At 48.0% G+C, this 14,070-nt stretch overlaps 1 protein-coding gene across 1 annotated transcript in view; it reads right to left on the reverse strand.

The window, feature by feature from the left end:
- The window catches only part of LOC128800286 (M1-specific T cell receptor alpha chain-like), a 226,754-nt gene that overhangs the window by 16,754 nt on the left and 195,930 nt on the right, over positions 1–14,070 (reverse strand). Inside the window, exon 3 of the mRNA XM_053965404.1 lies at positions 7,842–7,903. Coding sequence (XP_053821379.1) covers positions 7,842–7,903 — 62 coding nt within the window. The remainder of the gene's footprint in view (positions 1–7,841; positions 7,904–14,070) is intronic.

The following is a 14,070-nucleotide window of genomic DNA, read 5'->3' on the forward strand; positions in this document are numbered from 1 at the left end:
CCTGACACATTCCATTGCAAAAACTCCTTTGCCAGCCCTGCACCTGATGTCAAGCACAAAGCACCTGCAAAATGCAGGCACCAGCAAAGCTCCCTGACACAACAGGCTCCATTCCCTGCACCAGGCACCATCTGTTCCCCAGCTGCTGTCTGAGAAGCAGCAGTTCCCTTTGCCTTTCCAAATTTGGAGCAGCCATGAGAGACAAGTCCCAGCCTTGGCAAGGCTTTCCCACAACCAGGGGGACCTGCTCCTGTGCAGGGACCTCCTGGGCACCCCCAGCTCTGGGTGTGGGGGGTTTCAATTCGGCTCAGTGAGCCGTGGGTGCCCCTGGAGCTGGGCACACTTCGTGCAGCCCAAAGCCAGATCCCCTGGCTGAGGAAGAGGAGAGCAGGCTGGGCAGGAAGGGCCAAGGCAGCAGATTCTGCTCCTGCCCCGGGGATGCCCGCTCCTGTCAGCCCCAGGGAAGTGCTCAGGGAGGTGGGAAGGGAGGACAGGGACAGCAGGGCCCAGGAATTCCCCCCCGGGCAACTCTTGTACTCACTGGGCTGCACAAGCAGGCGTGTCCCTGGCCCCAGGGTCAGTCTGTAGTTCCCTGAGCTCACACAGTCCTTCACAGCCCAACAAAAACCATCAGCTCTGCTGCCACTTCCTCCTCCAGGAGCCAAGAATCCCTGCAGCCTGGGGAGGAAGGCTCTGGGGAATGGCTCCCGCAGCAGGGATGGCAGCTGGGATTGTTCTGCCAACAGGAGCATTGTTCATTCATCCTTTCCTCTGGGGGGGCCAAGGAGCAGCTCCCTGGGCTGGGCCAGACAGAGCCATCAGCATCCCAGCCTGATTGCCAGAGCTCTGCAGGAATTGCCCACCCTGAGCAAGAGGGCTCAGAGCTCTGCTGGGGTGAAGGAGAGAGCAGGGGCAGCCAGGGGCGAGTGGAGTCGGAAATTCACGGCCTGGCTGAGGCCAGGTCCCTTCTGTAGCCAGAGAAAACAGCAAAATTCCCCACGGATTGAATCCATCTGCCTCCACCTCCCTCTCACTGACTGGGGACTGCAGAATTGTTCCACAGGGTGAAGCAGGAATAAGCTTTCAAACTTACTGGGATTGACTCTCAGCTGAGTTCCACCTCCAAAGGTGACCTTGTTGCCATAACCAAACCCACACAGTGTTTGCCTTCTCAACAAAAACCCTGTCAGTCTCCTCCTGGGCTGCTTCCCAGGAGAGCTGTGCTCTGCTGCCTGGGCATTTCTTTGGCAGAGTCCCAGCTGGCCATCCCTTCCAGCCCTGGCAGAGGTGACCCCTGGCAGCATCTTTGTCCCACACAGAGAGGATGCACAGTGATGACCACAGCTCCTCACTCAGCACAAGGACCTTGGCCCCAAATGAGAGAATTTCTCTCGGGCCTTCCTGCACACCCTGCACACTCAGGATGTCTTTCCTGGTGCTCTCTGTCCCTCACCCCTCCCAGCCACCAACTCCATCCCTGGGCACAGCCCTTTCCAACAAACCCAGGGGGTTTTCTCCAGGTGAGGGGTGGCACTTTGCTCTCCTCACGCCTTCAAGCTGCATTTCCACCTAGCAGGTGTCACCTTCAGTTTGGTGCCATTCCCAGAGGCAATTTTCCAGTGGATGCTCAATTCACGCTCACTGACAAACCCCCACACCCCTTCTCCCCCAGAAAACAGCACGAGGCTCCCCACTGAGATCCAGGGGTGTTCTTGTCACCTGCCTCTGCCCCCACAGAGCAAAGTCCTTCCTGTCTCATTGCTCTGAGCTCTCAGATTGTAAAATCAACCAAGAAATCCATGAAGATGGAATCCCAAGCCCGTGCCCACATGGGCAGATGAGAAAGAGTCACCCCCAATGCCAGGGGTGCCCAGGTCCCTCTTCCTCGCCCGTGTTTCAGCCCCCGGGACACTTAAGCTGGGCCTAGTCAGTGCCTTTCACAGAAACTCTGCTGCCAGCCCCAAAGCTGAGTCTGCCCAGGCCTGGCCCTGCAAATGCCACAGCCAGGGCCAGCTTTAGCAAAAGCCCAGAGGCACCAGCAGAGAGCAAAGAGCCAGAAGAGAGGGACATTGGCTCTCCAGCAGAGGCTGGAGGAAGCAGTGAAAGGAAGGGAAAGCAGCAATTGCTGAGCTGTGCCATCCTGCCCCACAGCCCAGGCTCACCCTGAGCTGCCCACAAGGGCCTGGAGCCCTGCAGGAGCAGCCAGGGCTGCTCAGGGCACAAGCACTGCTCATCATCTGACAGATTTCTGTGTCTGAGCTCTGCCCCTGGCCAAAGAGAATTTTCTGCCCAGAGCCCTCCTCCCCCAGCAGCTCACAGCTTTTCCATGGCCACAGAGGGGACACAGGGCTCTCTGTGCTGACAGAAAGGCTTCCCAACATTGACACCCACATTATTGCCTTGCACATCTCTGCACTGCCCTCGAGGGCTAAACTCTGGTTTTGGCAGGAGACACAAGGTCTCACAGTGGCTTTGTCCCAGCTCCAAGAGAGGACCTGATCCCATGGGGATCCCAGAACAAAAGGCACCACAGCAGGGACCGCATGTTACAAGACACAACTAGTCAGTTATGAAGTTAAAAATAAAAATCATTTAGATGACATTTCTTAATTAGAGAGTTTATCTTTTAAAGACCTTGAAGAAAGAGGGATAAAACTCCATTTTTAACTTGTTAGAGAGAAGTACTATAAAACTCACAATTTGTGAGACTACAATATAGGTAAGAACGAATAAACACCTAAGTCCAAACAAGAAATAGCATCTCACACGTGTAACGCCAACCTTAGCAGAAAAAAAGAAACAAAAAATCCACACAGTGGTGCCCCAGGCAGCAGTGGCAGGGCAGCCTTTGGTGAGGCTGCCAAGGACAGTCCCAGGGGACACAGGGGACACTTTTGCAGTGGTCACACAGAGCCCCAGCTGAGATTTCCCCCTGTGCCAGCAGAGCCCCTTGGAGAGCCCCGAGGGTTGTCTCCAGCTGCCACCACACACCAGAAGCAGACAGCCCAAGAAGGACTAGAGGAATTTCAGTCAGGATGGTGCATTTCACCCGGCTGATTCCTTGGCTTCCCAAGCCATGGGGCTCAAAGCCCTCCTGCTGTTCAAACCCACACCCACCATCAAGGAGGGAAACACAAATAAACCTGTTCCTTACTTGGTTTCACCAGCAGCTTTGTCCCTTTTCCAAAGGTGACTTTGTAGCCATCATTCACACAGTGAGACAGGAGCCAACAAAAACCAGCCTGGAGGCCAGCAGCCACACATCCACAAATACAGGCTGTGCGAGCCAGGCACTGAACACAGAGCCCAAAATGCAGAACTTGCTTAATGGACAGAGGGGGCTGTGGGGGTTTCAGTGCCTAATCCAGCTTTTACTTCTGCATCAGCTGCTCTGCACTCTGGGATGTTCAGAGGAAGGAAAGAGAAGCCAGGCAGTCTTTCAAGCCTTTCTAGAGCAGTCATTGCACCACAGCATTCCTCTCATCAAATAATTACCTAAAATCATTGCAGGATTTAAAGAAAAAATAAACCCCAAAGAAAAGCAAGGTAAATTCTCAAAGCAAGGAAAGCATATTGTGTTCCCTCTGGGTTTGTCCAGTCCCTTGCACAGATTCAAAGCATGAAGTATCCAGGAAATTTTCCAACCCACAGAGAAACTGCATTTAAGATTTCACCCCAGTTTCCCAAGACACTGGCTGACTATGGGATCCCACTGAAAGCACAGCTCCCTTCCCACAGGGAAAGGGAGGCTTTCTCTGCACAGCATCATTTTGGACCGACTAGATCACAAAATGTCCCTGTCAGCCCTGCAAATGCCTTTGGACAAAGCCCTTGCACAGCTGTCAGACTGAACAGGCACTGCTGGTCCCCAGAAGAAGGGAAAATCCGCTGCTGAACCCTTGTTTCAGTGCAGCTCCTTGTGCAAGGGGGAGCTTCTGTGAATTCCCACCATCTCAGAAGCTCTGCTGAGGGCTCACCTCAGCAGCAATAAATGAAGAAGCTTCTCTGCTCTCCTTCCAATCTGCTCTGCCATTCACACAAGAGCAGAGCCCACAGGGTGCCCCAGGGGACAGGGAAGGATTTTGGACAGAGGAGCCACAGGAAAGCTGAGCACTCACTGGGCTGGATGGACAGGCGGGTCCCCGAGCCAAAGGTCACCCTGGTGTAGCCTGAATTCACACAGCATTTCCTGCCCTAACAAAAAGCCCAAGGAGCCTCCTCAGAGCAGCAGCTCTGCCCAGGCTTAACCTGCCTTAGTCCCAGGCTTAGTCCCACAGGCTCTCCCTCAATAGTTTAGTCTGCAGGACTTTGGAATGTTTTGCGTTCTCAGGGCAAGTGTTAGACAGGCCATGGAATTTTAAAATATGTATTTATTCAGCTTTTTCTATATTTTTTCAGATGATTTATATATTTATAACATATAATATATTATATATTTATAATATATAATTTTGGAATGTTTTGTGTTCTCAGGTCAAGTGTTAGACAGGCCATGGAGTTTTAAAATATGTATTTATTCAGCTTTTTATATATTTTTTTCAGATGATTTATATATTTATAACATATAATATATTATATATTTATAATATATAATTTTGGAATGTTTTGTGTATTCAGGTCATGTGCTTCAAAAGCACAGGCCATGGAGTTTTAAAATACGTATTTATTCAGCTTTATATATATATCTATCTATATGCATTTAATATATTTTATATTTATAATATATGATATTATCTATTTTATAATATATAATTCATATTTTACATTTTTATTATATATAATTAGTTATATATTTTTATATATGAATATATATATTCAGTTTTATATATGTCTGATAAATGCTGGGCTCTTTAGCAATGGCCATTTTAACAATGGAAGTTGCCTGGCTATAACAGAGAAGAAAATTCACAGTAACATATCCCCAGGTTATTTGTTCTGGATACTTCAACAGATTGCTGCAATTAAAAATAATTGCAAGAATTAAGTTAATAATTAAAAAGTCCAGCCAGAGCTGGGCAAACACAAATCCTCTGTGTCTCTATCCCACACCCCTGACTGCTCTGCATGATCTGAAGGTGCAGAGGAGCAGGGCTGTGGGAGAGGTTTTACAGTGAGTTCTGGGAGCCAGAGAGGAGTTTGAGAAGAGGATCCATGTTTACCCCTGAAAGAATTTCCTACCAAGGTCGTTGACACAGAAACCAAGCAAGAAAGAAGGATAAATAAGAGAAACCTGCAGCTGCCTATTCCAATCAGCACTTTGGTGACCAATGAGTAAAGTGCAAACTTATGAGTTCTGTAAGAATGTATAAAAAGCGTGCAGGCTATAATAAAACCAGTTTGAAGCCTTCTGAAAATGGAGAGTGTTGCTTTGTATTGTCTCAGGCTCAACCAGAATACAGGAATGCAGCAGGAGGAGACAGCCTGGAGGGAAGCAGCAGCAGCAGCAGCAAAGGTCCTTGGCAGGAGCTGCAGCTTTGTCCCTGGCCCAGCTGGAGTTTGGCTGTGTTGGGGGCACACAGAGTGAGACACTCCTGAGGAACCCAGGGCTCAGGTGGCCTCTCAGCTGCTCTGAGCTCCTGCTGGCAGGACAGGGATGAGCCCTGGACAGGAGATGCCCCTGGCCTCGGGAACTGCAGCTCGGAGAGGAGGCAGAGAAAAAAAGCTCAGGACTTTCTTTCTCAGGCAGTTTGTAAAATCCCTGTCCCTTCCTGGCACTGAGACTTCCCAGCACAGTGCTCAAAGGGCTGCCTCTTGCTCTGCTGGGAAACCCACTCTGGCCAGGGCTTCTCCAGCTCAACACCAAGATTTCCTTTCCCTGCGAGCTCAGCTCACCTTTCCTCTCCTGGCTGCTGGTCCTGGGCTGCAGCTGCTGGAGCACAGCCCCCAGACAGAATTGTTGGGTGAAATTGCATCCAAATTTCTCCCCAAAGCCACTGCACTGCTCTTGGTGCAGCTGGAGCTCAGCTCACTCTGTGCTGGGTCCGGCTTAGCTCAGAGGGGAGACAACTCACCTGGGACAACGAGAAGTCTGGTTCCACTGCCCCAAGTCACTTTTCCCCAGTTTGAATAAGTCACACAGTGTGACAGCTCATTACAAAATGGGCCTCTCCATCCAGCCCCTCAGGGGCTGCTGCAGGGCTGGGATCCTCTCAGCCCTGGAGCTGCCCCTGCAAGAGGCTCTGAGCACCCACACAGATTTCCAGAGATCTCCTCTGGCCTCTCTTGGCCCAAACCCCATTTCTCTGCTCAGTCCCTGGGGCTAACAGCACTGGACTGTGCTCACCAAAGATGTCAGAGGTGGGAAGAAGCTCCCCCTCAGTTAGCAGGGAGCAGTTTGGGATCCCTGCCCCAAAGGCTGCTCACCCTGCCATGGCAAAGGGAAGGGAAGAACCCCCTGGAGGCAGCCTGGATCAGGATCCCTGGCACAGGGCACCTTCCCAGCAGCCCAGATCTGCAGCTGCAGGAGGCATCTTTGCAGTGCCAGAGGTGCTCCAGCAGGGAAAGCCCGGCTCTCCATTCCTGCTGGGCCATTCCTGGCATTGCCCAGCCCAGCCCAGCCCCAGGACAGAATTGCTGGGGGAGAGAGATTGCAGCACTCGGGCCCTGAGCCCCTGCCTTGGCCAGAGGGCACTGGAGCCCTGAGCCCAAGGGCAGCTGGAGCTGCTGCCACAGAGCAGAGCCCGTGACACAATCCCAGAGCTGGCCCCTGCACAGGCACACACAGGCTCTGAGCACAAGTTTCTCCATCTGTCTCTCTCTCCTAAAGCTCCTTTGGGCCCAGGCACTGTCAGCGTGGCATTGCCATGCCCCCAGCTCATTGTCTAAAGAGCAAATCCTCCTGCTGGAAATGTTCCCAGGCACCAGAGTCCCTTGAAGAAAGGCTCTGGATGCTGGAACAGAGCAGAGGGCAGGGGCCACATGGGAACCCCAAATCCAGGGGACACCAGGGCCATGGCAGGGCTGCAAACATTGTGCTTCCCAAAGCTGTGCCCCTCCAAACAACCAAGGGCAAGAGAGAAATGAAGCAATTCCACTGCCCAGGACAAGGGCTCGCTCACCTGGCAGGACTGAAAGCACCGTCCCCTTGCCAAAAATGACTCTGGCAGCCACATTCACACCCTGACACATTCCATTGCAAAAACTCCTCTGCCAGCCCTGCACCTGATGTCAAGCACAAAGCACCTGCAAAATGCAGGCACCAGCAAAGCTCCCTGACACAACAGGCTCCATTCCCTGCACCAGGCACCATCTGTTCCCCAGCTGCTGTCTGAGAAGCAGCAGTTCCCTTTGCCTTTCCAAATTTGGAGCAGCTGTGAGAGACAAGTCCCAGCCTTGGCAAGGCTTTCCCAGAAAGCTGCTCACTCACTGGGCTGGATGGACAGGCGGGTTCCCGAGCCAAAGGTCACCTTGTCGTAGCCTGATCCAAAGTCACACAGCATTTCCTCTGCTAACAAAAACCTTCCCCACCACACTTCCACCACCTTCCCAGCACACTGCTCATCCACAGCCCAGCAGACACTGCTGAATGCCAGGAGGATGCAGCCGCAGCCTGAAGGGAAGAGCTGCCATGGTCTCATTGCAGCATCAAGGGCACTGTTGGACCTACAAGGACAAGCCCCTGTCTGAGTGCCTGCTGTTCATGCTCTGGGCTAAAGGAGTGGGTTTCTCATGCTGGTTGCCATCTCAGAGACTCCTGTGCACCATCTGCAGTAAATGAAATGACAGCTGAAATCTCCCTCCCCTAACAAAGGTGGCTTAGACACAACAAGCACGTGTAGAACACTCTCCAGTGGACACTCAAGGACTTTGGACAAAGGACACACAGAAAGCTGCTCACTCACTGGGCTGGATGGACAGCCTGGTCCCTGAGCCAAAGGTCAGCTTGCCGTAGCCAGAGCCTGAATCACACAGCATTTCCTGCCCTAACAAAAACCCAGCCAGCCCCTGCAGAGCAGCACCTCTCCCCCAGCCTTTGTCCAGCCATGGCCTGGCTCAGAGGGGCAGCAGAGGGGACACAGAGCCTCGCCCTGGCTCCTGTGCCTCCCTGGGCTGCAGTGGCACAGCACAGCCTGGCCAGGGCAGCTGTGCCCATAGGAGCAGGCGTGTGGCCACTGTGTGCATCCCAAAGTTCTCCCAAAGTCACAGGCAGAGCAAGGAGGCTGGCTTGGACACTCCCTGAAAGCAAAGTCACCCCTGGCTAGGGACACACAGAGGTGGCCAAACCCCAGCCAGGCTGCTGCTCTCAGCCACCCAAGGAATGAGCTCAAGCACAGCAGAAAGCACAGAAAGCACAGCAGCAGGGCTGGACTTACGTGGCCAAACAGTGAGTCTGGTTCCAGAGCCAAAGGTGGGTACATAAGCACCTGATGCCGAGTTCACACAGCATTTCCTCTCCTAACAAAAACCTTCCCCACCTCCTGGCAGCACTGGTAACCCACAGCCCAGCAGACAGGGCTGAATGCCAGGAGGATTCAGCCACAGCCTGAAGGGAAAAGTGCCATGATCTGCCCGTGGGGTCAAGAGCACTCTTGGATTTGTGGGTGCAAATCCTGTTTGGGAGCACTGCTCCTTCTGTGAGAGGAGAGGAAGGGAAGGGAAGGGAAGGGAAGGGAAGGGAAGGGAAGGGAAGGGAAGGGAAGGGAAGGTGACATGTAACCCCATAACTGAAGAACCTCCTGCCCAGGAAGGGTATCCTGAAATTCTCGCTGGGCATGGGGCAGTTTTGACCCATGCTGAAGGAGTTAACAAGAAATTGGTGCATTTATCAGCTGAAACTGGGAGCTGTGTCCCTCTGCCAATGTGAGCTTGTGCCACAGCTCACACAGCATTTTTCAGCTCAGCCAGAGCACAAGCTCATCCACAAGCTGAGACAGAAAAGCAACCCCAGCTGGCATGGCCATGGCACGAAATGTGGTCAGGGCTCCACACTGGGTATCTGAAAGGAGGGAAAGATCACTGACAGGGTAATTGAGGACATTCTCTAGTAGACTTTTCTTCAGCTTATGTGGGAATCAGAAAAATAGAAACTTCTACAGACACTGAAGGATTTGATCTGCAGCCTTAGAAGAAGCTTAGATTGATGTAAAAATACAATACACAGAAATTAAGCAGAAAAATAATAAACTTATGTTTCTATAGTTTTAGGTGAGAATGTGCCCTAGGTAAGTGAGAAACTATATTAAGATAGTGAAGAGTCTATAGTATAGTAATGTAATTGTATAAAGTAAACAAAAAGTTTAGAAGCTATAATAGAAGCCAATGTGTGCATGTGAGTTAGAACCCATTAAATAAAAGTATCTGCAGTACAACAAAAGTAAGTAAAAGTAATAGGTTAGAAAAGTAAAATAATTTCTGTGGCAACTGCCTATTAGTTTAGAAAGTTCTGTATTACCTTGTAACAAAGAAATTTGTGACTACTCTTGAACTATAGCCAAATACTCCTCTGAAATCTCACAGCCTCTAAGATTAATGTTCATCTAAGCAATAAATCATTCTTAAAAAATGCCATCCCTTCATTTCTAGCAACGACAATGATATCACTAGTATGACTTCTTGAATCTTTCTTCTTTAGATCTACAATATTGAGCAAAAACTGGTTTAAACCGTACTTGGTTTTACCCTTAGCTGCACTCCGCTTCCAAAGGTGAATTTGTTTCCATAGCTATTCACACAGTGTTTGCTGTCAAAACAAAACCCTTTTTCCTCCAGTACTTAATTAGGTCCTACATGACATTCTTTTTAACTTAGTCTACCCAAGTAAACGCCTTGGAAGTTTTAACTATATTTCCTGTAAAGATTTTTCCTAGTTTATGGTCTTGTTCCGTTTGGATAGAGATGGCACTGACTGAAAGATTTCTCCTTCATTCATGCAAAGAAATCCCACAGCAAAATTCCTCCTTCAGCATTAGATCAGCATTAAAAGCAGAGTTCTCCTCCTGGACCTTCCTGCACAGCTTAAAAACACATTTCTTGATTCCCTAAACAAAAAATTCCATGTCTGTTCCAGCCTCTTTCCATTACAGTCCAGGTTTGTGGTTTTTTTGTTTTTTTTTGTTTTTTTTTTTTTTTTTTTTTTTGTTTGTTTGTTTGTCAAGGAGTGCAAACCTGGATGGAAACTTCTCTGTAGCCAGAAGTAGGAGACACAGAGCAAAGGCTAAGAGGTTTCCCAGCAGAGAAGGAACTGCAGCCTCTGGGAATTAATGAGGACCTTGCCTGGGTTCCGGACAATGGAAATAAAAGAACAATGAGAGGTCTGCAGGTCTGGGAGGTTCCTGGGAACAGGCAGTAGTGAAGAAAATGACTGAAAAATGTCACAGCTCTCAGTGACACATATGGCACAGGAAAATCCAGCCCCACAAGCAGGTGTTTAACTTCATAATGATTTTTTTCCCTCTGGTGCAAGGTCAAGCTGTGGACTTCAGTTGCTCTCAGAAGGAAAGAACAATGGGATTTTAATGACTGTTTCAATACTTTCCTGGAAAGAGGAATTAGGCTTTCCTATCCATAATTCCCTTCAGGTTTTCCACCTACCTGGTTTCACTATCAGCTGTGTCCCACTTCCAAAGGTCACTTTCCAGCCAGATGCTGAATTCACACAGTGACACACTCACTTACAAAAACCACACACAGCTTTGGGTCCACACACATATGTGTGTTTTCCAAAAGAGATCAAGGGGGACAACAGATGCCACCTTTGCCACATACATTTCAATCTAAATTAGGATGTTTTGTCAGCTGCATACCTCTGATCTTTCCAGACAGAAACAATTCTGAGTGCAGGAGAAATCCAAACCCTATTAGCATAACGTAGTTGAAGTTCTTGGACAATTTTTGTAATGTTCAGGAGAGAGAAGAATCTCAGCCTTGCCCTTATAATGTGAAACAACTATTTGTTTTCAGATGTACCTGATTTCAGAATTAGTTTTGTGCCTCTCCCAAAGGTGAGTTTCCAGGAAGACTCAGTTATCCCACAGTAATCAACCTTTCTACAAAAATGGTAAAGCAGAAAAGCCTCAGCCTTTAACAGCCAGAACACACTGTTTGACATTTCAGAAGGGGATGAAATTTCAACCACTTGTTTAAACAACTAACAGAGCTGTTTCTCAAACTTCTCATGGTCTAAAAAAGGAGTCAGGCAGATCAGCCAGTTAGTCAATCTCAAAAGCTAAGCGAGGGACCAGACCCATTAGAGAAAGAAGCAAAGAAAAATTAAACAGACAGAAACTTCCAGAGAAAAGCAATCTAAGGTCCTCATTTTTCCTGTTTGTTTAGTTGACAATGGCTCCAATAAGGGATGCAAACCCAAGTCTCAGAAAGCAGCTCTCTCTAATCTTCTGAGTAAACAAAGGCTATTCATGTATGTTCATCTCAAATACATTCCCCAAGAGGTTCCTCTAACTGAGGTGCTCCACAATACAAACACGTTCCCTGATTTTAGCACAGCAGCAGTTTCAGAGCTGTTCCACTCACAGCAACCTGGCAAAGAGTTAGAAGCTAATTGTTCAGAATGTGCTCTCCTCCCCCATGCCCTCTTTCCTTCGAATTATAAAGAAGCTTTTCCTGCTGCATTCTAATAAAAAACTGAAAAGATTCAGTCTGCCCTTGGTGAGGAGATACCTACTGGGCTTTACCAGCAGCCTGGTTCCTCTTCCAAAGGTCAGTCTGTCTGCATTTCCTAAGTACACACAGTCAAACACTCCCTTACAAAAACCCCTATGCTCTTCTGCACATTTCAGCTTCCAGGGCAGGAGACTCCATTGTCATCAACATAAAACTCTCTGTGCAAAATGCCTATTAGGGATCCCCAAAAAATGAAGGCTGGAGTGCCTCTTCTGTGTCCCCTTGCAGGTTTTGTATCAATACTTTTTACAGGTCAAGAATGATGAAGTGCCCCAATTGTGGGAGGCTTTGTCATAGTCAGGAATCAATTAAGATCCTCCCTACAGAAATCCTAGAGTTGAAAACCCATTTGTTTTGAAATAATGGATTTATTTATCCAATAAATAAATAATAATTAATGGATTTATTTATCCATTTATTTTGAAAGAAATGGATTTATTTATCTGATAAATCCATTTATTTTGAAAGCTGTGCTACGACAAGACAGACATTCCCAGGAGCTCTGCACTCCCCCATCCTGAGTGGTTTTGCAGGAGAAGATGTGACTGGGAACAATCTGTCAAGGACACCTGGCTCTGTATTTCACATTAGCAGAACTTCTGCAGGCTTTTCTATACCTGTTAACGCATATTAAATCACTTTTTTTTATAGGACAGAGACTTGCCAGTTCTCTGAAGAGCCATCTTCTCCTTTCCTGCACATGTAATTCCACATGTGGAGAGACCTTGTGGTGCTCTTCAAAAGGGATAAATGTGAAAAGCACAAGGAAAATCATTCTTTTACACTGTCTGCAGTATCTCCTTCTACCAAGGAATACCATGAAGATCAAGCAACTTGAGAATTGAGACAGCTCAGTAGTTTGGTGAAAGATTTGTCATCTGTCTGGCACTCTACACTGATGTACATGATTTCCATGTTGCTGGGAATTTAGTCCGTGCATCCTTTGTGTGAGTAGAAACTTACTGTAATTCCTGGAAGGACTCCTCTCATAACAGATACTCTCCATGAACTCTCAGACTTCACAACAAAACCCCAGACTTCTTGCTGCTCTGTTTCCACTAAATCTTCCAGCTACACTCATTTCAGCCCCAGAAGCAGCAGATATGGAAGGACCCTTTCCTCTCCCAGGGTAATTACATACCATCAATTCCAAGCCTCTGATTCTCCAATACTTTTCAAAACACTCTTGTTCAGGTCATGCACTTACTTGGTTTAACACTGAGCCTCGTCCCTTTGCCAAACTGCAACTTTTCATAGTTGCTTCCTGAATTCACACATCATTCAATTCCTTTGCAAAAACCCTTCCTGTTCTGCAAATACACACAAACCACGAAACTCCTGCTCTGTGATGGCTTCTGGACAGGATTGAACTCCGATAATCCCCTCCCAGACTTACTGAACCTGGCAAAGAAAATCTAGGCATATATTTGGCATTCAATAAAACATTTCCATTCTGTAAGCTACCCGGACAGGAAAACACTTCCATCCTAACTGCAAGCCTGCATTACTTGTTCCTCACTAAGAATTCAGACAACATCTGCTCACTGAAATATATGGATATGACAGTCTGGTCAGAGAGAGAGAAAGCCAGATAAGCTTTCCCATGAATTGGTCTGGGAAGTTTTAGGGAGGCAGAGAGGAAGAATGCTAAACAAATGGTAAACTATCTGCAGGTGGTGTATATAACAAGTTGTTTTTCTCATAAGATGTTCACGAAAGGGTGCCTTCTTAATTATCCAATCATGTGAAATGTGTTGATTAAATGACCAATCAGGTCCACCTGTATAGGAACAATGTATAAAAGAAGGGGTTCCAATAAAGTTGGGGTTTCTGGCCCCTTAGCCTTCTGACCTAGAGTCTGTGTCATTTATTTTCCATTCCTGACTCAACGGTGACAGAAATATAAAGATGAGAAAGAGAACTTGCCCTTGCAGTCAGGTAATTAACCATCCTCCTAACGAGTTTCTGTGATGAATATACCCATTTCAGCTCTTCCTTGCATATCTGAGTTGCTCCACACATATTCAAGTGGATGACTAGCTTATGGGAGTTTTTCAGAAATGCAAAAATGAAGATTTCATTAATGCAACCCCATGCAGTTCTCCTTCCTGCACCCAATCAGGGCACACATCACCCACTGCATCCTGACTAAGATGTGGATCAAACCAAGTCTGTAGCTGAATTAACCTACACGTTGTGGTGTCACTTGGGTGAGCCTTGGGTTTCCTCCTGTCATTTTCCACATATCACTTTTCACTACTACCATTCTCCTCCCCTGGAGGGAGTATTTCCTGGCATTTGGAAAAGAGAAATGCTTATCACAGAATTCAGCAAACACACAGTTTCTCACCTATGAATCCAAGGCAAATTCTGACAGAAACACCATTCTGATCACAAGTCAGGAATGGGGACTTACTAAGATTATTTAGCCTGATCTCTACAAAATACAGG

Source organism: Vidua chalybeata, chromosome 26 (assembly GCF_026979565.1).
Source record: "Vidua chalybeata isolate OUT-0048 chromosome 26, bVidCha1 merged haplotype, whole genome shotgun sequence".
Taxonomy (NCBI): Eukaryota; Metazoa; Chordata; class Aves; order Passeriformes; family Viduidae; genus Vidua; species Vidua chalybeata.